The sequence below is a fragment of the Pipra filicauda genome, unplaced genomic scaffold (assembly GCF_003945595.2).
Source record: "Pipra filicauda isolate LSUMZ 115617 unplaced genomic scaffold, ASM394559v2 scaffold692_size275598_pilon, whole genome shotgun sequence".
NCBI lineage: Eukaryota > Metazoa > Chordata > Aves > Passeriformes > Pipridae > Pipra > Pipra filicauda.
The window spans coordinates 96,662-120,396 of NW_024104856.1; the positions used below are offsets into that span (position 1 = coordinate 96,662).

Genomic DNA, 23,735 nt, shown 5'->3' on the forward strand with positions numbered 1-23,735 from the left:
GTAGAGGACTTGGATGATGTTTCCTTCCATTCCAAACTATTTTACTTCCTGGAAACTAGAATTCAGCAGCTTATTTAATGAACTGTATATCTATTTTCCCACACACTCTAAGATTCATTCAGTAGCCTGTTGTTTGGTTTTATGGGGTGTTGCCTGAGGGATAATAGCAGGTTATATTTTCTTTCTAGTTCATATTTTCATAAAATAATTTGTCTGGAGAAAATGTGTAACTTTTTAAAATATCTGTAGTGATGTAAAGATTGTCTGATGTTTACAAGATTTTTTTGTTAAATAAAATGCTTCTTCATTAAGGTTGGTAAACAATGTTGCCTGTCTTGTGCTTTACTTGTTCTACAGCTTACAGCCCACATTGCTTGTCTGCTTCTCAGAACTGTTTCACAACCAGATTAAAGTGCAACTGTGCCCTTCTTAAGTGACTCCATTAATTAAAAATTTATTTCATTAGATATATGCAGTCAGTTGTGGGTTTGGTTTTTTGGTGGTGGTGGGGTTTTTTTGGTTGGTTTTGGGGGGGGGGGGGCATTGGTGTTTTTATTGTTGTTTTGTTGGTTTGGGGAGTTCTTTGTTTCTTTGGTTTGAGTTGGGTTTTTTGTTTAATGAGTTGGTTTTTTCCCCTTGCTAAATAGTTCCCATAGTATAGCAGCACTACCGTAATGGCTACTGAGGAAAAGACTAGAAGACTTCATGAGTTGTCTGACTGATTGATACTACACGTGATGGAAAACAGAAGGTGAAGCCTACTGCTCTTGCATAAACAAAAAAAATTCCCCTGAAAAATCAGAAGGCTTTTCACTAGAACATTGGTTTGTAGGTTTGAGGAGACACTGTTAAATTTTATATACAATATGTATGTATCTACACAAATATAGGTACTTGAGAATGTGTATTACTACTTACATTTATATGCTAAAATACTGTGAGATATTTGCTGAATTTAGAGGTCTTCTGGAGTGAATATCTGACCTGCAAAATCCTCACTGAGGGCCTGATGACTTAATAATAAAACTCCTCCTTGTAGCAGTCAGGAATCACGAGTTGATATTATTTTTTTTTTAAATTTAGGTTCAGATCTTCCAGTAGCTAGTTGCCTGCTCTTGTATCTTAAATAAGACACAATTCTGAAATAGAGAATGTGGGATTCAACTCTGAACTGAGAAACAGTGGCTGCAGTTTTAATAGTCAATTTAATACTTCAGCACAAAAATCTTTGTTAAGTCCTATCTTTAAGAAAATAAATTGGATAATGGGTGGTATGATTCAAGACATTTCTAAGTTAGTCCTTTTGAGAGCTGCATAATTTTCTCATCATATAACCCATTTCCCATGAGTGTTTCACTTCCAGTAATAAATACAGCCTTGACAGCTTTTTAGCTGAGATAAATTCCTAGAATGTTATTGTTCTGCTTAATATAATACATCTGGTTTGCAAAGAGGCAAACAGAAGAGCTAGAAAAAAGTTACTATGGAGAGGTTTCTGATTTCTCTTTCAGAGAATTGTTAATCTTGGCACATGCATGAGCTTGGACTTTGGGAAAAGCAGAATATGCAATAGTGTAAGTTGAACCAGGATCATCGTTATGCTCGTTCAAGAGAAAGCTTCCCTCTTCCTCTAACTACAGAAGACAGTTAATGTCCATTTGGCTTTCCTAGTAAGTAAAGGAACAAAACCAGCTAGATATGAAATAAGCTGAGATTATATTGCATAATAATATAGTAGTAATACATTGGTAGTTTATAGATAGGCATGCTTATAATGACAAAAATAACTTCAGTAAATAGCTAAATAAAGGATTACTGTTGCTGTTTTACTACAGAACTTGTATTTTAATAATTTTCCAAAAATGTAATGTGCATGCCTGCAAATAAGAACAGGAGGTTATGGATTATAGGTATATTTGCTTAGTAGCTATTTTGTTAATCAAAGAACATCAGCATACCACTGTGATGTTACACAATTCACTAATTTGCACTTTAAATATAACAGCTTAGTTTTAGACACATTACTAGCTTAAACTGTATGTGTAAGCAGCTGACTAATCTTACAGTAAGAGAAAGATTTAAAACAAAGTGAGCTGCAGTACCTCAGTAGCCTAGTATACAAATTCCACAACATTTATACAGCTGATGTCTTTTTACAAGATAACTTCAAGAACATATAAACGAATTCTCATTTTCTATATATATTAAAAAGCTTTTGTGGACTTGACAGATGTTAAAGTCATGTCATCTTCTTAAATTCCTGATTTTCTGTACTGGAGAATTAAAGCAAATGAATCTTCTTCTGTGTCAGTTCCGCTCTCAGTGCTCGTAAATCAGATGCTGCCTGCTTTCTCAGCTGCACAAGAATCAGTAATTTAAGGAATGGCAATTTAAGGAAGTTTTATTGAGTCGACATGCATATAGGTTTATATAACTAAGGCTGAGTTTTATACAGGATGGCTGAATACAGGATACATCATTCATCTTTAAAATTGTACATGTCCAATTAGATAGCTTAGTTCTAGCACTGCTTTCTTCTGTACTTTGCCTTGCTGTTTTGGAGACAACTGCAAAATTAATTGTTCTTTTCACTCCTTGTTATACAATGTCATCCACCCTAGAGTTTTTAGTAAACAGGAGGTATGGTCAATGTCTGTGATGAAGAAGACTTCTATTTCAAGCTTTTAGAGCTGAAAAGCTATCCAGTGTACAGACCAATACTATCATCTTCCTTGCAAAAAGAGCCATAGGCATCACGGGTATAGAAAAATGCACATGAAGAGGACTTCCATCTGCTTGGACAGCCATTATCTTTTTTTTTTTTTCAGGTTTTTGGTTTGGTTTTTTTTCCTTTATACCATTTTTTTTTTGCCTTAGCCATGGTCTATTTATTACTGGTCAGTGCCTTACCACACCAAGTGTATTTTTTCAATTACCTTTTGAATGAAATGGGATTTTTATGAAAAAGATTGTAAACCTTAGCTTACATAGTATCTTGAAAATCTAAGTTGTTTGAATGCCATACATTCAAAATCATCTAATAACCCGGCGTTCTGGAGCAATTTGACTCAAGTGATAAAGTTGCAACAACTAACACGATAAAACTAACAGCATAAACCAAGAAATGTTTAGCAAATATTTACATCATCTAATAATTAGAAGATCTCATTTTTTTTACACACTGTCACATTTTGACTGGTTTAGTGAAAAGGCAGAGTACCTTAATTTCTGTTATGAGTTTCATTTTTGTATCATCTAGCTTCCTCTGCAGGTGATCGAGTTCATGCTGCACTGTAGTAATCCGGATGATTGTGTAATTCTGTGTGAAACAACAACAACAAAACCTGAAGTGCAGCATTACCACATCTCTTCATTCACTGGGTGCTACTTCACCACTCAGAAACAATCCTCTAAACTCCTTCCAGCTCCCCTGCTTTCCTGCCTGCCTGATGCCTGCCTGGCCAGCACGTAGCTCACGAGGGGTGGAGAGCATACTTGTGCTTAGCCTAACAGCTCATTAAATCCTGGCTGTCTTCTCTGGGGGCTGGCCAGTACGTACCTGCTGGATGCATGTTAAGTTGTACATATGCTTCATGTAAGGCCTCTTTGTGCATAGCCAGGGAGACCTAAAAAAACCCCCTGATTATACCCCCTAAAAGGAGCAATAACATATCTGACCATAGCTAAATAATGTAATGTCAACCCTATTCATATTTTTATTTTGTAGATATTTATTTCAAGATAGGTCAAATAATACACCATAGTATAATATACACTCTTAGACTGTACATACACGAGAAAGGGACATTTATTTTTCCTAGGCTAGCTTCAGATTTGACAACAGGGTTCCATTAATGCATTGAGAAAATTAGCAGATACCACTACTGGGAAGGATGTTTTCCCTTTTTCTTTTATCTTTTCTTTTTTTAATCCCTCTCTGACTTTCCTAAGAAACTTGCAGTTGCACAAGTTCAGGTACAACCACTTCAAAAGCCTCAGGCACGTTTTGTCTTCCAATTTCATTACCTCTGTATATGAATTTGGGGATGGGAACAATATAGAACTGCACAATTTATTAATCATTACTATATATCATGCCTATCATTAATCATACTGAACAGAAGGAGATTTGTTACAAGAAGGTGCAAACATGAAGCAGAAAGAATCAAATCCTCAGACTCAAACATTTCTGCAGTCTTTTTGAGACAAATGGGCTCAAGGAATTTTATACCTCAGAGCATTGAGGGGTATTTGGCTGCTGAAGCTAGTTTACAAGTCATTGGTTGGTGATTTGTTTCTTTAAATTATATCTTATAGAAAAAAAAACAACAACAGGCTGTATAAAAAGAGATAATAAATAATACAAGCAAATACCTTGGAGTTTGTTGTATTGTTTGGTCGGTTTTGGCTATCTCTGGCTTCCAATTGCAAGAGCAATTTCTGGTGGTAAACCTCTAAATCTTGTTGTAATTTGTTTAAAGTGTCCTCCAGTGAAACTGTAGCTTTCTTAGTTTCAAAGTACTTCTTTTTCCATTCCTCACGAACTGCACAGTGAAACAGTAATACTGTTTATTCTTGTTCACCTATCATAAGGTCTGCTGAAGACAGTCCTGACCAGCTGATCTCACAGGATTCAGCTGGCCAATGCACACACTGAAACATGGCAGTAGGTTTCTTTTAAAAAAGCATTTAGAGAAAAATATTCATTAAAATTACATTCGCTGTTAATGCAACTGAGTTTTCACACAGGCACCTGCAACAAAAGGTTCTATCTGTCCACCAAGATAAAACACAAGGCCCAAACCCAAAGTTTCCTTCAGGCTGGCTGTTCTGCAGGTTTCAGCTGCACAGAAGTGCTCCAGGCTTGTGAAGCTGGTATGCCCAGCACAGTCTGAAGTCCACAGCTTTACTGTAACAGAAAATGTAGCACTGTAGATTTATGCAAAATTTGATCTCTTTATGACCAGAATTTGAACAACTGAAACTTACCCAAAAGAACTCAGCTCTTGGGGACTGTACGTATGTAACTGAGAGTGACTGTCGGGATGGCAATCTTAGGAGGATATTCAATACAGACTAGATCACTGTTCCTGCAGAATATGCTCTTTCCTTAATACCTTGTGAAGAAACATGCTTGCAACATGCACTTACTTATGAAAGTCTACAGGTCAGATAAAAATAATGTAGAGAGACGCTTCTTAAAAAACCTGCAGAAGCTGTTTGAATCCTTGTGAAATAACCTTTATTTTTACCTAACTGAAAAACATAATGTAAGACAATGCAGGAGCCATTTAGGGCTTATCTCAGCAAGGTAAATTAGTTTGCCTTGCACCTCCATGCTACTACGGAGTCACTGCTTCAAGTAACCAAGTCTGGGGTTTTTAAAGTACAACTTCACCACGCTGTGGTGAATAACTGAAAGAATTGGCTTCTTGTCTCCTTAACTCCTGTAAGAGTTGAGATGCCTAGTGATTTAAATGCATTAAAGGACAAAGTGAAAGCTCTCAAAACTTCATAATGATTAAATCTCATCTCTCTATAACTGGAATGTGACCTAGGGAGGATAGTTTTAAGTATAAACTTAGAAATAATTTTACAAAGAAAATTCCTGTAAAATTTGAATGAGATTTGACCTTGTTAAAAACCAAGGTTTATCAAACTTGTCACAACAGACTTGCAACTTCCATGTCATTAGAGATATGCAAAAATTATGCTGCAATTTACTCAAAGCCTCATCAACACAGTAAGCACCAGCTAAAGGCAGGATTAGAATACATCAGCTACCCTGGGCCTCAAAGAGTGAAGCAGCCTGTAGTAGCTCTCTGGGTACTGCACATACATGAGACACAACTTCAATAGTTTATAAAAGTCAGGATAATTTTAAATTTATAAGACTGCCAAAAAAAAAGTGGAAGGAAACATTGCAACCTTGAATTTTTCCAGCATCCTGTTATACAAATGAGTCTTCTTGGAGCTATTAGTCAGCAAACTGCTCTCTCTGTAATTAAGCTCACTGAAAAGGAGACAAACATTTTCACATTGGTTTCAGTATAATTTCTCAATCATTCCAAATTCCAAAATAAATTAAAAGTATACCACGGTATCTCCTCAGCTTATTTTGTTCCAGTAGTCCTTTAGCTTTTTTGATCAGTTCTTCTCTAGTTTTTTCCATATGCCTTCTGTCTTTCTTCATTTGTTGCAATTGTTCTGCCATCTTGTTTTCTAAAGATATTAGAATTATATGTAGCAAGTGTCTGAATACTCTAAGTAGGAAGGATCAATCAAGATTTTTGTAATGCTAATCACAAATCATGCCAAAAGCTCTGTCAGAGCAAGCAGTAGAAATTATTTTATTTTAATAAATTAATCTCTAACTTTTCAAAATGGCTGGCACTTCAGAAAAAGGCAGAAATCCAGCATGCATCCAGGCATTCATATACACACGAACAAGCAAACATCCTTTTATATGTTTAGACAATGTATCACTAACATTATATCATCAAGATACAGATGCACTCCATACATTGAAGACTCTTGCCACATGAAGCCAAAAAAGCCTCCAAAAGACTATTTCCTGCTCAAAATACATTGCAACATAAAGCGTAGCGAAATCTTGCCTTAAACTCCATCTGGTCCTAAGCAGGAAAGCATCTCAGACTTTAACTAGTCCGCAACAACAGGTCAAATTCTCACTGTCTTCTCACTATCCTCTTCCTCCTCCACCACAGCAGAGGATCCTCAGCAATACTACTAAGATGTTTTCTTTGCTCCATTCTCACTTGAGCCTACGGTTTGTCATCCCATCTCTCTCCTTTTCTCCTTCCATCCACAACTCCACAAGCTGGGTTTTCTAGCACTGGGAAACTGCCATGCTCTAGGACAGCCCATGCAATCATATATGCCTGGAATTTTCCAACCATAAATTAAAATTTATAATAATACTGTGAATGAATGTATGTACAAATTCTTTTGTAAAGTAGGTATTTGTGTCTTCATTGACTCTTCAGTCTTGATTAAATGTTCACTTCCCTGCAATTTCTTGGAATCATACTCACTTGCTGCCTGAAGTACAGGAACTTGAGCTGGATTTACAGAATGTAAAGGTGGACTAGGAGGTGAAATGTATTCTTTTGGACAAGTAAGATGATTTTGCTTGCTTTCATCTGCCTATAGAGTCAAAAGACACAACTATAAGTACATAACCATAATCCTGAATAGTTACTTTAGACATATGTCCTGAAAGTGGCCAGAGTGAATGGAAGGGCTCAATTTGAATTCTGCACGTAAGCTTTTTTATTCTGTTACCAGTACACAAGATTACTAAATTAAAAACAGCTGGACCTCTGCAAATAAAATAAGAACACTGAACACTTACATAGATTGTTGCTAATTGTTCTTGTCCAGGTCCAGAACCCCACAAGTTACTGATACTCCCATGCAAGACCAGGAATTAGGGGCCTTAAAACTGCCAATTTCTAAACTAAAATTTGTAATTGCAGATTTTCAATTTCATCATTATTTTTGTACGACTCCACTACCATCACTTGTGCACGAGAGCTACAGGCTACAGCTAATAGTGATGGCTATTATGTTGTGCACTTGCAGGTGGGTGCTGAGTCTTCCTAAATATGTTGTTATTCTGATACTATGACTAATTCATACCTATGTTTTAAATGAATTTATAGTTTTTTATCAGAAGTTTTGCTTGGCGTGAGGGAAAACAAATTTATCCCGTATGAAATTATAAAAACACCATCAATATAGCCAGTAAAATATCACTGTCAAGAAATTGGAAAAAAAAAGATAAATCATAATATTAATAAGACTGAGATAGTTATTGTATAGGTTCCTGTTAAATTATAACCAGAGTTATAACTTCTGATGATTTAATTGTTTGGAAATATAGTTGATATTCACTAACAAATCTGCTAAGTAGCAGTGCATGAATTAACTTTTCTCAATTATTTTCAAATCTACATTTGAGTATTTCATATTTATAAGGAGTTACCTGTCTTATAAAATTAGTCTGTTTCTAGGTGGAGGACTATATTTATTGCTCAAGATTACTAGGAATACGTTACCTTGAAAAACCTACCTGATTATCCAGTTTTTCACCAAGATCACCTATAGTCTTCCTAGTACTGTACTGCTGCAAGCTGAAGATAAAATCAAAGAAGCAAGTGAAAATTCATGGAATGAAATGGTTTCTTTTCTCATTTTCTTTCATTTTTTTGTAGCCTGTAAAAGAAGTTTGTAGCTGTGAATTATTATTATCCATTCTTTTAGAAGATTCGTTATTTACTAACCTTTGTTTTTTGTGCACATATTCTGTAGTTTGTCTTTCCATTATTTTAAGAATTTCAGCATCCTGTGTTCTGTCTCTTCTTAATTTTGTCTCTTTCTGGTGCTCATTATTTTCCATGTTTGTTAATGCTGTGACAGGATAGTGATGACAAAAATATGTAGATTAACTCACCAAAATCAAGCTCTTTTGACTATCAATGCCTAGACTTTCCAACCTGTATTGGAAATTCAATGAATCAACACAGCTAATAATCTTATCTCTAGGATTTTGAAATGTTACATGAATAACAGAAGAAAGAAATAAAGATTAAAACCCAGATATTTTTGTTTTAAGAATTTATATCTGACTAATTCTGGTAACTAGTATAAGAAACATCATCACAGATAAAGAAATTACTTCATTATTTCACCTTTCCTAAATTAATTCTGTATCCTACACTTTCTGCCTTTCAGACACTGAAGATCCCTTACAAACCAGAACCAAAGAAAGGGAGAGCAACATGTTTTGAGTTTAAATGTTAATGAATTAATGTTATCTGCTTTAAAATATATTCAATAAATATTTCAAAAGAAAACTGCTGACAGTTCTACATCCTTCATAATTATAAATAAAGTTATGCAAAACTATTCAGTTATACATTTACACATATATATTTGTATATTAAGTGATCTCATACTTAATATCAGTTAACAAGATGATGGAGGGACAAAGCTATTTTTGCCAAGTTATGATTGGAAACTGGAATTACTGAAAAGTCATTCATGAAAGCCTTTTCCAATACACTCCCTCAATGAATATAATATACAATTTGTTGCTTTCTTAGTTAAAAGTGCTAGATATCCACAAAATCATCCTAACTGAAATCTGTGAGGTGCCAATGCCTATGAAAAATTGAATATTGCTTCATTTAATAATTACTCTATTGCAAATTTTTAATGAGTAAAGGTCACCTTTTTTTACATTAACTGCAGAATTCTACTCAAATATTAAGACTTGTCTCTCAAAAGTATTTCCTCAAAAACAACTGTTATTATAATTTTTATGTTAATATAGACACAGTCATTCAAATCCAATTTAAACGTATCAGTCATTTCTTTCTTGGTAATCACTAAAAATTTAGGAATATTAAGAACATTATATAACCATTCAGGGACTTAATAACCCTCAGTACCATAAGACACCCCATTTTAAATGAAGCAATGGTTAGTAGATATCGTCCAAACAGCATCTTCTATTTTGGCACAGAACTGCCATCTGGTCAATGTGTGCTTTAAACCCCTCCATACTTCCGGGCTATTTTCCCTGGAGTCCCCTCAAAGCGTTCTCTCCCCTGTCAGTTCTAGGAATGCCACTGTTCAAGAGCATAGAAACATATAAAAACCATTACATGTAAGGGAGGGGAGGAAATATTTCCTCTTCAGCAGTAACGTGGTCATGGATGACAAGGAAAGTTAAAGCGAATAAATGTTCTTCCTGATAAAGTGATAGCAAGATTTTTTCACTTAAACTTACTGTTGAATTATGGGATCATTACCCCCCAATCTTTATAGTAGCTGATCAGTAATTTTTCTTGTCAAAATAAGATTAGACAAATATATCAACTATAGTAAAGTTTTTTCATTTTCATGGCTAGGCTTCGCGAACGAAGATTTGGGAAGGCCCTACCACGCTTGTTGCAAGATCGTAAAGTAATATTCTATATCAGTACACAATGATAAAGAAGGACTTATACAAGCTAAAACTACATCTCTTTGAAAGGTATTATCATTATTTTTAAAAATAGAATATTGTTCTGATAGTGATATTCCAACTTGTGCTTTAATTACAGATTTCTTAAAACTTAGCTTCACTCTGCTAACCTTTTAGAACACTTGCTTTAGCAAAAAGACAAAAATGAACATTTGTACCTTTTTGATATTTAATGTGATTTCGGGGTGTTTGGTTATCCTGGCCTTGTTCATCACTGTGGTTTATGTGAAGAGTAAAAGTAGTTCCTTTGGCTCTGTCATTCCACTTAGGAGTGTTACGGTCTTTTTGATCTTGGCTGAGATGATTCTGCTCAGAGCTCTGTAATATCATGTCACACTTTCCAGATTCCCAATCTGCAGGATTTGAATGACTTGGTGTGAAGAGAGATCCATCGGATCCATTTTGATCTGCATAATAATTGATATTATAAAACAGAGATATTATTTTATTGTTAGTGTTGACCATATGTTTATTTTTCTTCTCCTTCATCATCCCCTTTCACTAAACCAGTTAATCTTACCTTTTACTCTAAACTGTATCTGTTCTTCTTGAATCCTGTTGTTATGGTCTTGCTTATGGTTTGTGTGCAAAACTGGAACAGGTTCTTTCTCACCCCATTCCACAGGACTGTGCACTTCCAGATTTTCTAGTTGATGCTTACTTTGTATGTTTTCTAAAAATGGTTTGCTTTTTTCAGGTTTTTGCTGTGGAAGACTGGGTAATCTTGATCCATGAACAAACCTTTTAGCTTCTGCACTGAAGTGATGTCTTGGTTGAGTTGATAATGGATAAACATCTTCAAAGTATTCCACTCCAGGTAATAAATATAATTCAGGATAAAGTGCCTAAAATACATAGTTTATTCATCAGACAGGACAAAAGAGAAAATGCACAACGTGAAATATTTCTGAAAATTGTACCTTAAAAGCCATTCAATACATACATAAGGAGGAGCAAATGACTTCAGTTCCAGCTCTGTTTCTTGCTTTGCTTTCACCTTGCAAGATAAAGAATAAAAGCATAACAAATACAATTCTTTTTTATCAATAATGTTGTATATCACTTAATTCATGTATTCTATTACAATTTTTACATACTGCATTTTTTCATAACAAGCATTATCATCTGTACTGGCCTCATGGGAAAAAAGTAGCTTTGACTGCTTTTGTATTTTCTGACATAGTTCTGAGACTTCATTTTGTCTATTTTTCAAAATCTAAATCAAGACCCACAAGAGTACATGAATGTACTGAATATTTTTTTTATCCTTTCTCTTATGGTTCAAAGGACCTGATCCAACAGTCACAAGGACAGAAAGTTTTCAACTTTCTATATCAAAAGTTGCTTCAAGCTGAATCTGGACAGAAATGCTGATTCTCACATAATTTTCTCTATTCACTTAATACAATACTGCAAAATATTTAATGTATATGGAAAAAATTTATTATTATTCTATGTCTTCTTGTATTTATTGCTTGTCTTCATATTCTTTGTGTGAGATAAACTTTCACATTTCAAGAGTTGTCCTGTCTAAAATACTCTATGTACATTTGAAAGATGTGCTCCAGGAAAGGAAAAGAGAAGAAATCTGAGCTTACATTTAAATAATGATATTGAACTAAACAGGGGGCCAAGTTCTATTCTCAGTAATTGCCAGGCAATGCCATGGATTCACTGTTAGACACGCAGGCTACACGCAGAAAAGAAAGAGCAAATTAACATGACTTTGGTTTCTGTTTATTTTTTCATTTAAAAACCCTTACTTGCAAGTAGGGCACAGCTCTTAGTTCTGCTTGCATTGTTAGTGTTGTAAAACAGAAGACTGAGGGGGTAGAACACTCAGCAAATATTTGATCATGGATATGTAATTCATGAAGGTTACCATGACCCTAAACAACAAATAAACCAGTTGGTTCATTGCTTTCCACTTTGTTATAAAGTAAAACATCAAGAAACAGTAAATACCCCAAAGTAAAACTATATCTTTGTCTCTAAAAATGTTCACATGCATCTACCATTATCTTTAATTCTCTATTAACATAAAATATTTTATTCATTTGCTGATACTCTAAAGGAGGATAGAAATTTTTTTCCATTTATCTCTGAACTATGTGGGGAAGAAAATATACCATCATACTTATTATCATCCAGTTAAAAAGACCTGAATTCATTGAAAACAATGCACATTTTCTGATTGAGATTGTATCACAGTCTTTAAGTTTCTCTTCATGTTTTTCCACCTACTTTTTGCATAGTACTTAGTATTTATTCTAGTCTCCTGTGAGAGCAATTTTAGTGATAATTAAACTAGAAAGGAAATCAAGAATGGCATCAAATTTCCAGCCTGTAATTAATTTCCAAATCTGTGAGAAAGAGGTGAAATGAGATGTGAAAAAATTATTCTATACTTACATAAATGACTTAAGTCTTTGCGTATTACAAGAATAAACTTTCAGTTGGACTAATTTTCAAGTTTATTTAATCTTTAGCTATATTTTGTAAGATATAAAGATATATATATATAGAATCAATGTGAGGAACAGTTATGATTCAGAGATGTAGGGTTCTTATTACATATGGTATTACTGAACTAAACAGTGGAACACAAATGTACATCCAGAGAAGTTTTCATTCAGAGAGTGATCTCTTCAATGCTTTTGGACAGGTCACAGCAGGAACCATTAGAGGAACTCTGACTTATTCAGCTACCATTGCAAATTCTTCAACTGTCATGTTCCCAACCATGTACAAGTAATAATGACCTTATGGGTTTGAGGTGTTTTTTAGCAACCAGATTTATCATATTTAATCCACTGATTTATCAAAACTAGCATCTTTTCACTGGATGGCAACTAACTACACCTGTTGCTTTAAAGGATATTTTTAATATACCTGTCCAGCTGTGCCTTTGCACCTGGGGAATTAGATATGCTCTGACAAGAGCTTATGCTGCAGCATGTTTAAAACCAAATGCTAACAGTGCTCCAAAAATTATCTCTACTTTATGTGATATTATCTACTCTGCAGGAATGAGATCTCTGATGTACATTATAAAACAGAAGAGCACTAAAGAAAAAAAAAATATTAACTTACCACTGCTAGTTTTTTCCCAATGCATTTTAAAAATTTGAATTTATCTGCAACTGTAACTCCACCCAGGTATTCTCCGAGCTTCTCCCGCAGCACTCTTAATGTGATGTGAGGAGACACCCTAGAATGTTGTTATTCATTAATACATCTGTAAGATCAAATAATGATGGCTAGTTAGTAAGAGGGGGAAGATAATGCTCCATACGTGCTGGTTTGCATGGGCAGGATGACCAAAACTGGGACCTATGTCCTAGAACTGAACCCAATTACATACAGGCCCGAGGGTCTTGGTGTGGCAGAGTCAGAACATTGTATCATGTTCAGGTACACTGTATTACAGGGGCTGCCATAACATTAACTACCAATATTCATAATTTATGAAACCCATACAATGGAAGAATATGGAAGTAGTTGAAATTTGAAAATGACTCCTTCAGAATGCTGTTGCTTATCTGCAGATGAATAACAGCAACGTTGGAAACCACAGTCACGCACTTCCATATAAGTGACAAAGTTTCATGGGTCAGTCCAGCACTGTAAAACATACCCCCTCAAGCACCCAGGGCTAGAGGAGAGTTCATCACTGTCCACTTTAAGTAGCAGGCACAATCCTTTGCTTTTTCTTCTCCAACACAAGTTTACGGTCGGGTGTGTGCATGCAAACGTATTTTAAATAAAAACCAAACACTGCAGTGTGAACATTTCCACCATGGTTTGAGGATGAGAATGCTGACATAAATATGAATTGCATCTTTTAATGTATTACTTGAAACCATGTAAATATTAATAAGCTCAGTATAAACATCACTACAGAATAAAAAGTATCTCTGCACAAGAAAACCAAATGTGCAAGAGGCACACTAAAGCTCTGCAGCACAACATAAGCAATTCTAATTCCTCTCATGCTGCCATATAAGATAAACCAGGGAACAAATCCAGACCTGAGACTGTTAATGACCCATGCTGATGAAGTGTCAGAATGATTTTGGCCCAGGCAGCTATCACTCTCCAAGCAATGCACAGACACAGCGTGGGGGGACAGCACATGCCATTCTCAGTAAACATTATGCACAAGAACGTGCTGTGTCTTCCACTTAAATAGGTCTTCATTAACCTGTCAAGGTTTGTTTGCACTTTCAAGAAGGCCTACAGGCCTTCATGTCACACCCTAAGTATGTAGTAAAAATATTAAGTTTCATCTCATGAACACAGTACTTCAGTGGGCTACAATGTTTCCTTTGCATTATTTCAAACACTCTGGACTTAGAGGAGCCTCAAGATCATAAAACTGCTTTGGAGCACAGGCATGCAGCAAAGGAGATCAAAGTCTGCAGAGTGGACACATCTAGGCCACACTACTTGGTCTCTGCACGTTTGGCTCCTGCTTATTTCTTTCCCAGCCATTTTTCCCACATTTGCTGCAGATAAAAGTCTTAGCATCCTTTATTTCAAATGTATGAAGACATATGTGAAAGATGGATACATAATTCATCACACATCCTTCCACGATCTTACGTGAGAACACAGATGATCTGTAATTCAAATATCTCTCATGAGCTATAATTTCTTCAAGCTAGTGTCTCAGAGAAGATATGCTCCTTGAGTGGTCTTCCAAAACTAAATAAATGCAAGCTCTTTCAGAGGCAATTCTAAGACTGCACACCCTTCACTGGTAAGGTCTGTCCAAACCAGCAAGGAAACCTAAACCTAAGGCATTTACGAACAGCAGTGAAAACATCTAAGTAAATAAAATGCATCATGGGAGAAAATTATCTAGGTATACAGAGCCTGAGAAATAGGGCAGAAATTTATCTAAACATTATTTGCCAGTCCAGCTGCGAGGAATGTACACTAATATATTTGTTAGTTGCTGCCACTGGCTAGCAGAAAACAGTCACATCAGAGTCATTTTCTTCAGGGTGTTCCTTTAAAAGTAATGCAAAGTAGAGATCATTGCAGCCATCTCATCTAGAAATAAGAAAAGTATGGCTTCTGTGGTGAGGAATGAGGAAAAGATCACAGAGGCTGAGAAATCACGTTCATGGGAATGAGAACTCAGGACCACAGGGAATTACACAGTTAATATTTTCCTCTAATTTTGTGGTTAATGGAAGTGGTCTGTACTTTGACCTAGGAATCCTTTGTTAAGATGACTCAGACAGTATTAGGATTGTCAAGCTGACTGAACAACAGAGTTGTCAACAATGCCCAAGCCACATGAGTATGAGTTCCCTCTCCTGGATTATAATGAGAAGTGGTTTTTAGCAATAATTTAAGACACATTAGCAAGCAACAATACCCAGGCTGATATAAACCCACTGAAATCAGTGAGGATCCTAATTTAATTTGATGCCTCAGTGACATAAATTTACACTAGAAAACACAGGGCAGTGACCGATGTCCACCACAATAAATGATTTGAAGTTACCACTCCAGATGTGTATTTTGTTCCTCTGCTGCAGACTAGAACAGCACTTATTTTCTCTGGTTTTGAGGAGCCTTTCAACAAAAGCAGCTGCAAGAATTAATACGTTCTGCCCTACATGCTCATACCTGACCACTGTCAATCTTTTCAGCTACAAAGAACATTCTCTTAAATGGATACTACAAGCCTCAATTTAAATTAATTAAAACCTACATTCCCTGCACTTTAAGCTGAATTGATAGGTTTTGCACAGAAACAAAGTGCATGTAAAAGCTTTGTTTTAATATATATTTACATTATTTGATTTTTCTATAACTTCTTACCACACTACACATACACAGATTTTGTGAGTAAAGTGTTTAGGAGTATAAATAAAACTTTCAAAATTATGAAATATTAAAAGTGCAACTCTCTGTGCCAGGTTTGAGCTTATGGCTGGGAACCAGGGTATTCTTTCACTAAGTCCTTTAAACAGAGAGAACACATAGTGTTGTGTGCAACCTTTCAGAAATATTTCTGAAGAGGAAAGAATATATGCTGGTGGTTCATGGGCTGTAACGCTTGCCCTTGAGAAACATGGCTTCAGCCCTTTCGTTGGACTGAGAGAGCTCAGATCACAAAATTCCTGTTCCTGGAAGCTGACAGGCTATCATGTCTTCATCAAGCCACTATCTTAAAGCTGGCCCCTTGCCAAAGAGTTCAAGATTTTGACAATCAGGCTCAAGGAGACAGAAAAAATATACGACTATGATTTTACAACATAAATTATTCTGCAGAAATATTATCACTGCTCTGGAAGTGCGTTTCAATGGTCTACATCAAAGACTGCAAGAGAGCTAAGCCTGATACAGTACAAATAAACATAATGCACCACTTACCCTCCAGAAATTTAATTTGAGAGCAAGTTTCTGCTTACAGATGTTAATTGTGCTCTGTAGAGCAACAGCTGGACTAAATGACTGAAGGGCGGCGCGAAGGACCTACCACGTACATGAAAACTAAGACCGCACTCACCTTATAAATCCAGCTGAGACAAATTTGCTAGTAAGAGCTACAGGAACTGTATTCAGCTTGAAGTTCCACACTTCTGCTGGGACATAAAAAACGTGGAGCTCCACCAACTAAAAAAAGCACAGATGATCACAACTGTAGATGTATTATAATCCTCTTCCTATACACTTTGTTCTGTTTAGGTGGACTTCCAATTTCTGTAGGCAGGAATGGTTCCTTTGATAGTAGCACACAGACTAGAAGAGTGGAGCTCTATCTCACAATAATGACAGCCATGAACAGAGCAATTTGTGACTGAATGCCAGCTGACAACATCAAAATAAGTCACATTAGAACACTGTGACAGCAATGCACAGATCTTACCAAAACCAGTTGATACGCTGGAGAGTGTCAAGAATCTCTCAGCTGAAAGCCTACCTTTGTTTATCTCATAAAAAATGCAAAGCTCTGAAAGCTTGATCCAAACAGCACCATGACTTGACATTGTCAGAAAGAAAAAAAATTTCAAAATATTTCTGACAGTTGTTAATAATATTAGCTACCTTGAAAGCACAGAAATGCTCCTGCAAAAAGAATAATTAAGCTGGTTCTGATCAAGGTTCACTGAGAGTGTGTTCAGACCTGTGGTAGTTGTGGCACTGTTAATATCTAGTGATAATTTTAGTGAAAATCAGACAAAGTATCGACAAAGATGACACACTTCCCTGTAACTACAAGCCACACAAATAAGCTATATTAAACATTTCTGCAATCATTAATTAATATGAACTAGAAAACTGTGCTTTATATATATACTATGTTAAAAGCACATTTTTTTCCTCTCAGGTCTTCTACAACCTTATTTTAATATTTCTTTATTTTTATTTGTGAAATCTAAAAAATATTTATGCAAAAGTACAAAAACTCTCACCTGTGATGTTTGAGGTCTCATTTGACTGAACAACATGCTGGTACCTTTCTTTATTGGACCACGGCAAATGCCAGATGGGCTTTCTAATTTTCTTTTTGATCAAAACATTCTTTAAGGATGAGTTTCATGATAATCTGTTATTAGAGAAGTTACTCTATTAATATCCTTTCTTCTCAGTTACTGTTCTTCATTCTGTTTATGAAAATGGAAAAGTTGTTTCTGTGCTGAGGCAGAAAGCTTTCAGCTAAGTGCAAACAGACTCAACCACACCTTCTACACAAGTGAGTATTACCTAAGTAACTGAGGGAATTGCTAAATCACAGCCCTGTAGCTTTGAGAAATCTGCTCTAGAGCATTTCCTCTTACCATTTTCTCCCCTTTCATAAAAATACTTCAGTTGTATATAATTTTTCTACACAATTTTACTGTTTTCCTAAAGACACAGACGTAAATCCCCACAAAACAAGATTCTTGCAGGGTCTGTATCTGATAAAGTGACAATTATTGTGAACTGCAGCAAACAATACACTGTGCCAGCCAAATGCAGTGTGCTGACGAAACCTGACTCTGCTGGGCAACCATGTCAGCAATGTACTTTCATAGATTATAAAGCATGGTTCTGCCCTAACTTTTTTACAGAATCATAGAATAGTTTGGGTCGGAAGGGACCTTTAAAGGTCATCTAGTCCAACCCCCTGCAGTGAGGAGGGATACCTCCCAGTAGACCAGGCTGCCCAGAGCCCTGTCGAATCTGACCTTGGATGTTTTCAGGGATGGGGCGTCTCCCACCTCACCGGAAAACCTGTTCTGGTGTTTCACCACCTTCGCTGTAAAAAACTTCTTCCTTATATCTAATCTATGTCGACCCTTTTTTAGTTTAAAACTATTACCCCTGTCCTATTGCAACAGGTGCTGCTAAATGTTTCCATCTTCTTTTCATTATGACTTTCCTCAGTGTTCTCACTTCGAAGGCTCCTTCAGCCCCTCAGAGGTTACAAAGCTCCTCTGGATTTTCAGCCTGCTAAACGCCCTTGCTGATCTCCTGATCCCCTTAAAAGCTCTGCTCTGATACTTCAGTTTCACCTGTTCTCGAGGCACGGGTGACCAGACCTTCCAGGTGTCCTTCCAGGTCTCACCCTGGCGTCGTGCAGCAGAGTTAAGACTTCCTCACGTCGGTGGGAAGCATTTACTTAACAAGGCCTGTGTTTTTATTTGCCTCTGCACAACTATAGCACAACAAACTGTCATGAATGACCTGGCTGTAATACCCCATCTCCTCTCTGGTTATTACCAAGGCACAGCAGGTTCCAGCACGTGTGCCTGCCATTAGTCCCTGGCAAATACAAGATGCTGCACTTTGCAGCACATGACGTCCATCCCATGCTCGAGGCTTCATCACCATGCCTGGTTTAGTTTCTGCAGTGAACTACGAGCAGTAAACTAATCCTCCAGGCTGTAGCCAAGACCCAAACTGCTGGCAAGAGCAAAGTCAGGAACTTCATTTATCGCATCTCAAGATAATCTCCAAACTTGGAACTTACTTGATACTACCACCAAGGTTTGCCACCCTGGTCTTAATGGCGCTTCCTCTTTCAGTCCACCCAATGGACAAACGGGGCAGGCGGTTCTGCGTGTCTGCCCCCCCGGCGCACACAGGGCCCGGCCCCGCCCGGCCCGGCCGCGGGTGCGCAGGCGCCGCCGTCCCGGGAGCTGTGGCCGCGCCGGGAAGTTGCTCTGGGTGTGCCCGCGCCGCTCCCGCCATGTCGGGCTCCTCCAACGTGGCGGCCATGAAGAAAGTGGTGCAGCAGCTGCGCCTGGAGGCGAGTGTGACCCGCGTGAAGGTGAGCGCGGAGCCGCGACGGGACGGGACGGGGCGGACGCGCCGCCATTTCACCGCCCCGGGCCCGGCGGGCCGGGGCCGCCGGCTCCGACCTGCCCCGGCCCGCAGACCTTGCTCGGGGCAGAGCGCCCAGGCTTCACCCTGGGGCTCCGTCGGGGCTCCCTGGCCGGGGCGAGCCCGGGACGGCCGCACAGCCGCGTCCCCTCCGCCGCCGCCCTCCCGGCGCTCGGCCCGTCCGCCCCTCGCTCTCCGCAGCCCCTCAGGGCCCCAGGGCCGCTCCCGGGGGCCATGGACGCGTCCCGCGCGCCCCTTCCGTGCCCCCGGTCCGGGGAGCGGCGCCTTCCGTCGGGCTCTGGTGAAAAGGCGGCCCGAGTCGGGGCGCACAACAGACTGGCCCGGCCCCAGCGCTGTAAAATGGAGACGTCGCCGCCAGACACACAAAGTACATTGAACTCGTGCCGTGCCGGGGTGAGACACGGCCGTAACACCAGGGGAACTCTGGGCAAACTGCAGATACGACATACCAGTAAAAGATGCTACTTTTTGAAACTTTGGTCGTTCTGTTTTATGAGTTCAGAGTTACAGCAAAGAAAAGCAAAACAAAGAGTTTTTTCACTGTTCTGTTTTTAGGAAGGTACAGCCTGCCAAAAACCTCATACGCTATATCTCATCATAAGGACGGCTTTCCAGGGGAGGACGAAATGCCAGTTCAGTCGAGCATGTGAAACTCTAGGCTGTATTTTAAAATTATTTATGCTAGAACAAGGATCTTCAACTGTTTAATAAAGCCATCTCCAAGACGTTGCTTATCTGTCACCCTTCATGCTCAGAAGTTTAAAATGAAAATTAAACACACAGATTGATTCTTACTCTTATATTCCTCAACTTCTTGCCTTTAAGAAACAAACAAAAAAAATTACAATAAAATGGTTGCATAAAAATCTACATAAGAATTCCTTATACTTTTCAATGTAGTTACATCCTCAGTAAAGAGAGTTCAGTGAATTCTAACACCACCTGTTATTTTGACTAGGTTTCTCAGGCTGCCGCTGACTTGAAGCAATTCTGCCTGCAGAACGCGCAACATGATCCCCTACTGACAGGAGTATCATCAAGTACGAATCCATTCAGACCCCAGAAAGTTTGTTCTTTTTTGTAATTATGTGAACTACTTCAGTATCTTTCAGTGGTAAGTTCTTGAATTACAATTCATAAACTCTTTTGTCATTAAAAATAGCTGCCTTTAAATAAGACAGCCTTTATGAAAGGCACTCAGAAAAGACATCTGACTTAGGCAGCTGGTGTTGGTATAGATCCCCGTTTTGGGCCCCCTCCTCCCCTGTTCTGCTCACAGCTCTGTACTGGACACATGCTGCTCGTAAGTATTACGAGTAGCACTTTGCTGTCAGAGCTTCTGCCAGTTTCTGTTGCTGTAGCAAAGTAGTGGGGCCACCTACTACTGAGCGGCTCCTTGGACTAACCTGGTTGGGAATTCTACTCTCCGTAAGGGTATTATTTCCCTTTTCTCACATAGGATTAATCACCTGACAGCATATGTGGTGAAACCTGATTGTGGCAGATAAAGCAGACTTCAGTTCTTAAACTTTTAAAAATGACAGATTAGTGGTGGTCCCCAAGAAGAGCACTGACTCCTATGGGGGGATGAAGTGCCTTCCAAGCCAAAAGAAAAAAGTATGTAGTCCAAGAACGGTAGCAAGGCCCATACTCTACTCAAAAAAACTACATGGGTAGCAGTTTAAACGACTAGAAACTATTTGGATTTTCATTCAAAAACTTTCATTAGGTTCGTTAGCACTACTGCTATCACCATGGAGACTACTCACTCATCTGGCATTCCCTAAGAATTCTGGTGATTAGATTTTAGGCTAACCTCTTTAGAAGGGTGAGCTTTAGATCCACAGTAGTCCCACCAAAACTCTTGAGAGTCACAATAACTTAATTATTTTGACCACAGTAAATGCATGATAATTTTATCGTGTTCCCCTTTCCCGTTGCCCCTTGACTTGGATCTGTTGGGGATGAGAGCATAGATATTATTTCAAAGCACCCAATACACAGTAGTTAACTGTAGATCACAATCCTTAGAAATCTCATAGCAACTCAACCTTGAAAAATTCTGCTTTTGTAGTTGACTTACATCACCCAAAGAACTGTAGTTTTCTAGATTTAAGTGTTAATAGGCAGCTTTATAGAAAGGTGACCACAGTCAAACTAAATTGTTAACTGGTCTCCCCTCAAACAGACTGTGGAAAGCTTCCAGAAAGTTTGTACTAGCATGAATCACCTCATTTAAAGACCAGAGTAGTAACAGTATAGAAGTTGATGCTTCCCACATTCTTTTGAGCAGTGAATTACAGCAGTGTAACTGAAATGTGCTTTGGAGTTCTTGTAGCTTTTAAGGTTACTTCTATTGTGAATTTTGCCAACTACTCTTATTTAAAAAATATTCTTGTACACTGATTTGTGATCACACTACTGTAGCTTCATCTACAAACAGTAATGCAAGGAAGAAATCAGATTATCTGTAAGCATTACAGATTGATAACTTATAAAAAGCCAAATAAACTGTACTTAATCAGTGACACATACAGTTCCCCATTGAGGTCTGCCAAGGTCTAGTAGTTCCTGGGTGTGGATGTCAGGAAATAATGTTTCCTCTGTCTCTAACACATATGTACCTACACAGGGCATAAAAGGATTAATATTTTCTTTCTCAGTTACAGCCTTTGGAATGCAACACTTGTTTCTGTTTTAGTTACACTACCTATATGTAAAATTCCTTTACTTTGCTGTATCTCCTGCAGGACTTCCTGAAGAGAGGGGGTTTCTTAGTTGTAATTCCTGGTGTTTTCTCGATGAGCCAATGGCGTTCATGTTTGCACAGTCAGCACCACCTCACTGAAGAGGAAGTGTAGTTTGTTAGTTACACAGCAAACTCCCAGCTTTGCAGAGTAGGTGCTTGATGTTTTAGTGCGCACAAAGTGACGGGGAACAATTTTTTCTGTTCTTCCACCTAGTAGTTTGGCTGCCTGGAGAAACTAAGCTTCAGTTCTTTTGTAACAGCTTTGATTATCTTATTGTACTTTTGGGGATAGTTTCATGGTTTTAAAAGTTTATTGTTTAAACTAATGTTTTATAAAAGAGCTGTAGAAAAAGAGGATTTTTTTCCTTAATAGCTGTCCATGGCATACTCTGAAGAAATTAGAAATAGAGTTGCTTCATTTAGCACTGATACCTGTCTAACTAGATTTTGGTTTTGTTTTTCAGATCTTTTACCATCTTATCCTACTTGCTGATGTGTGTATGAGCAGAATGCCTCAAGGAGCAGCCTGTTTTGAAGTCTGTACAAAAGCTTAGCTTTAACGTGCCAAATCTAACTCTACAAGTGCTACTGTCGTCAAACCTCTTACCATCTACCTCTCCAAATGAACTGTATGCTAGTTCCGTATTTCTGTTTCATAAGGGAATCAGTTTTATATGCCAAGCAAAAAATAAAAGTGTCTTTACTTAGTCTGGTCTTGAAATTACTGTTAGACATTGATTAACTTTTGGATGTGGTGACACCTCACCAGTCACCGCATCCCTCTGCAGCAGCTGGAGAGCAGATAGAGGAGTGTCTAAATATTTTGTGCTGCTGCAAGTCTGCCTGAGGCTAACAGTTGTACAGAACAATGAGGCTTCAGCAATACTATACTTAGAAGCATAACAGAAATAGAACAGAAAAAAATTTTTGACTGCTAATTTGTAATTCAGCTATACAGCTGTGCCGTATCACAGACATTGAATAAAGACAAAGAGTAAATTATCTTTTATCTTAATGAGTAATTCTACCCTAGTAGATGACTTACTCTGTGAGCCATCTTATTCATTAAGTAATTAAAAAAAAGCACTTACAGCTGCACATGAAAAGAAAGTAACTCAAAGAAAACTTGGCTTTTTAGCTGCCAGTGAATGTGCCAACTTAAGGCAAAACAGTAGTTTATTTGCAGGTAATAGCAACTCAAGTATAGCTATGATGCTGAAGAAGCATTTTTAAAATTTTAATGGGGAAAATCCTGCTTAGACACCTCACACATTCACTGAGCAGCATTTTTAGATGAGATAGCTTTATGTACTTCCTCTAAGGGGGTTTTACAAATTCTTTCCCATCTGTCTTTGTTTCTTTTTAGCTGCTCTGGGTATATACACCTCTTGTCAATGATATTTACAAAAGAGATACCTGTTGAATCAAGCATATTATTTTTGTAACTTCAGCAACATGGCTGTTTTATGCAAGATGTTAACGAAATAAAATACCATGGACTTCCTGGATTGCAAACTGCCTTCTCAGTGTTCTCTAGATAGGAGAACATTCTTGGAAAACTATCACCATACTGTCAGGGAA

General features: G+C 37.8%; 2 protein-coding genes and 1 long non-coding RNA gene across 3 annotated transcripts; 2 read left to right on the forward strand and 1 right to left on the reverse strand.

Moving 5' to 3' along the window:
- The first annotated feature begins 597 nt into the window (after positions 1 to 597).
- LOC113991627 lies at positions 598 to 2,227 on the forward strand. Its single transcript, XR_003541969.2, has 2 exons — positions 598 to 751; positions 1,512 to 2,227. It is a non-coding gene; the product is annotated as an uncharacterized LOC113991627 (long non-coding RNA).
- SPATA1 (spermatogenesis associated 1) lies at positions 1,698 to 19,694 on the reverse strand. Its single transcript, XM_027728091.2, has 14 exons — positions 19,032 to 19,694; positions 17,491 to 17,682; positions 16,584 to 16,690; positions 13,148 to 13,265; positions 10,998 to 11,051; positions 10,575 to 10,899; positions 10,213 to 10,461; positions 8,307 to 8,433; positions 8,096 to 8,156; positions 7,056 to 7,167; positions 6,097 to 6,222; positions 4,375 to 4,544; positions 3,221 to 3,319; positions 1,698 to 2,356 (listed from the first exon to the last, which is right to left on the reverse strand). Exons 2-14 carry the CDS (start codon positions 17,524 to 17,526, stop codon positions 2,282 to 2,284), a joined length of 1,659 nt encoding a protein of 552 aa, XP_027583892.2. The 5' UTR covers positions 17,527 to 17,682; positions 19,032 to 19,694; the 3' UTR covers positions 1,698 to 2,281.
- On the forward strand, positions 19,165 to 23,662 carry GNG5 (G protein subunit gamma 5). Its single transcript, XM_027728094.2, has 3 exons — positions 19,165 to 19,331; positions 20,364 to 20,519; positions 22,619 to 23,662. The coding sequence occupies exons 1-2, from the start codon at positions 19,251 to 19,253 to the stop codon at positions 20,487 to 20,489; spliced, it is 207 nt and encodes a 68-aa protein (XP_027583895.1). The 5' UTR covers positions 19,165 to 19,250; the 3' UTR covers positions 20,490 to 20,519; positions 22,619 to 23,662.
- Positions 23,663 to 23,735: the final 73 nt, after the last annotated feature.

Coding starts and splice junctions, on each gene's coding strand:
- GNG5 (XM_027728094.2), top strand. CDS start 19,251: ATGTCGGGCTCCTCCAACGTGGCGGCCATGAAGAAAGTGGTGCAGCAG. Junction 19,332..20,363: donor CGAGTGTGACCCGCGTGAAG/GTGAGCGCGGAG, acceptor TATTTTGACTAG/GTTTCTCAGGCTGCCGCTGA.
- SPATA1 (XM_027728091.2), bottom strand. CDS start 17,526: ATGTTGTTCAGTCAAATGAGACCTCAAACATCACAG. Junction 7,168..8,095: donor GTGAAAAACTGGATAATCAG/GTAGGTTTTTCA, acceptor TTGACTCTATAG/GCAGATGAAAGCAAGCAAAA. Junction 4,545..6,096: donor TAAGCTGAGGAGATACCGTG/GTATACTTTTAA, acceptor TTCACTGTGCAG/TTCGTGAGGAATGGAAAAAG.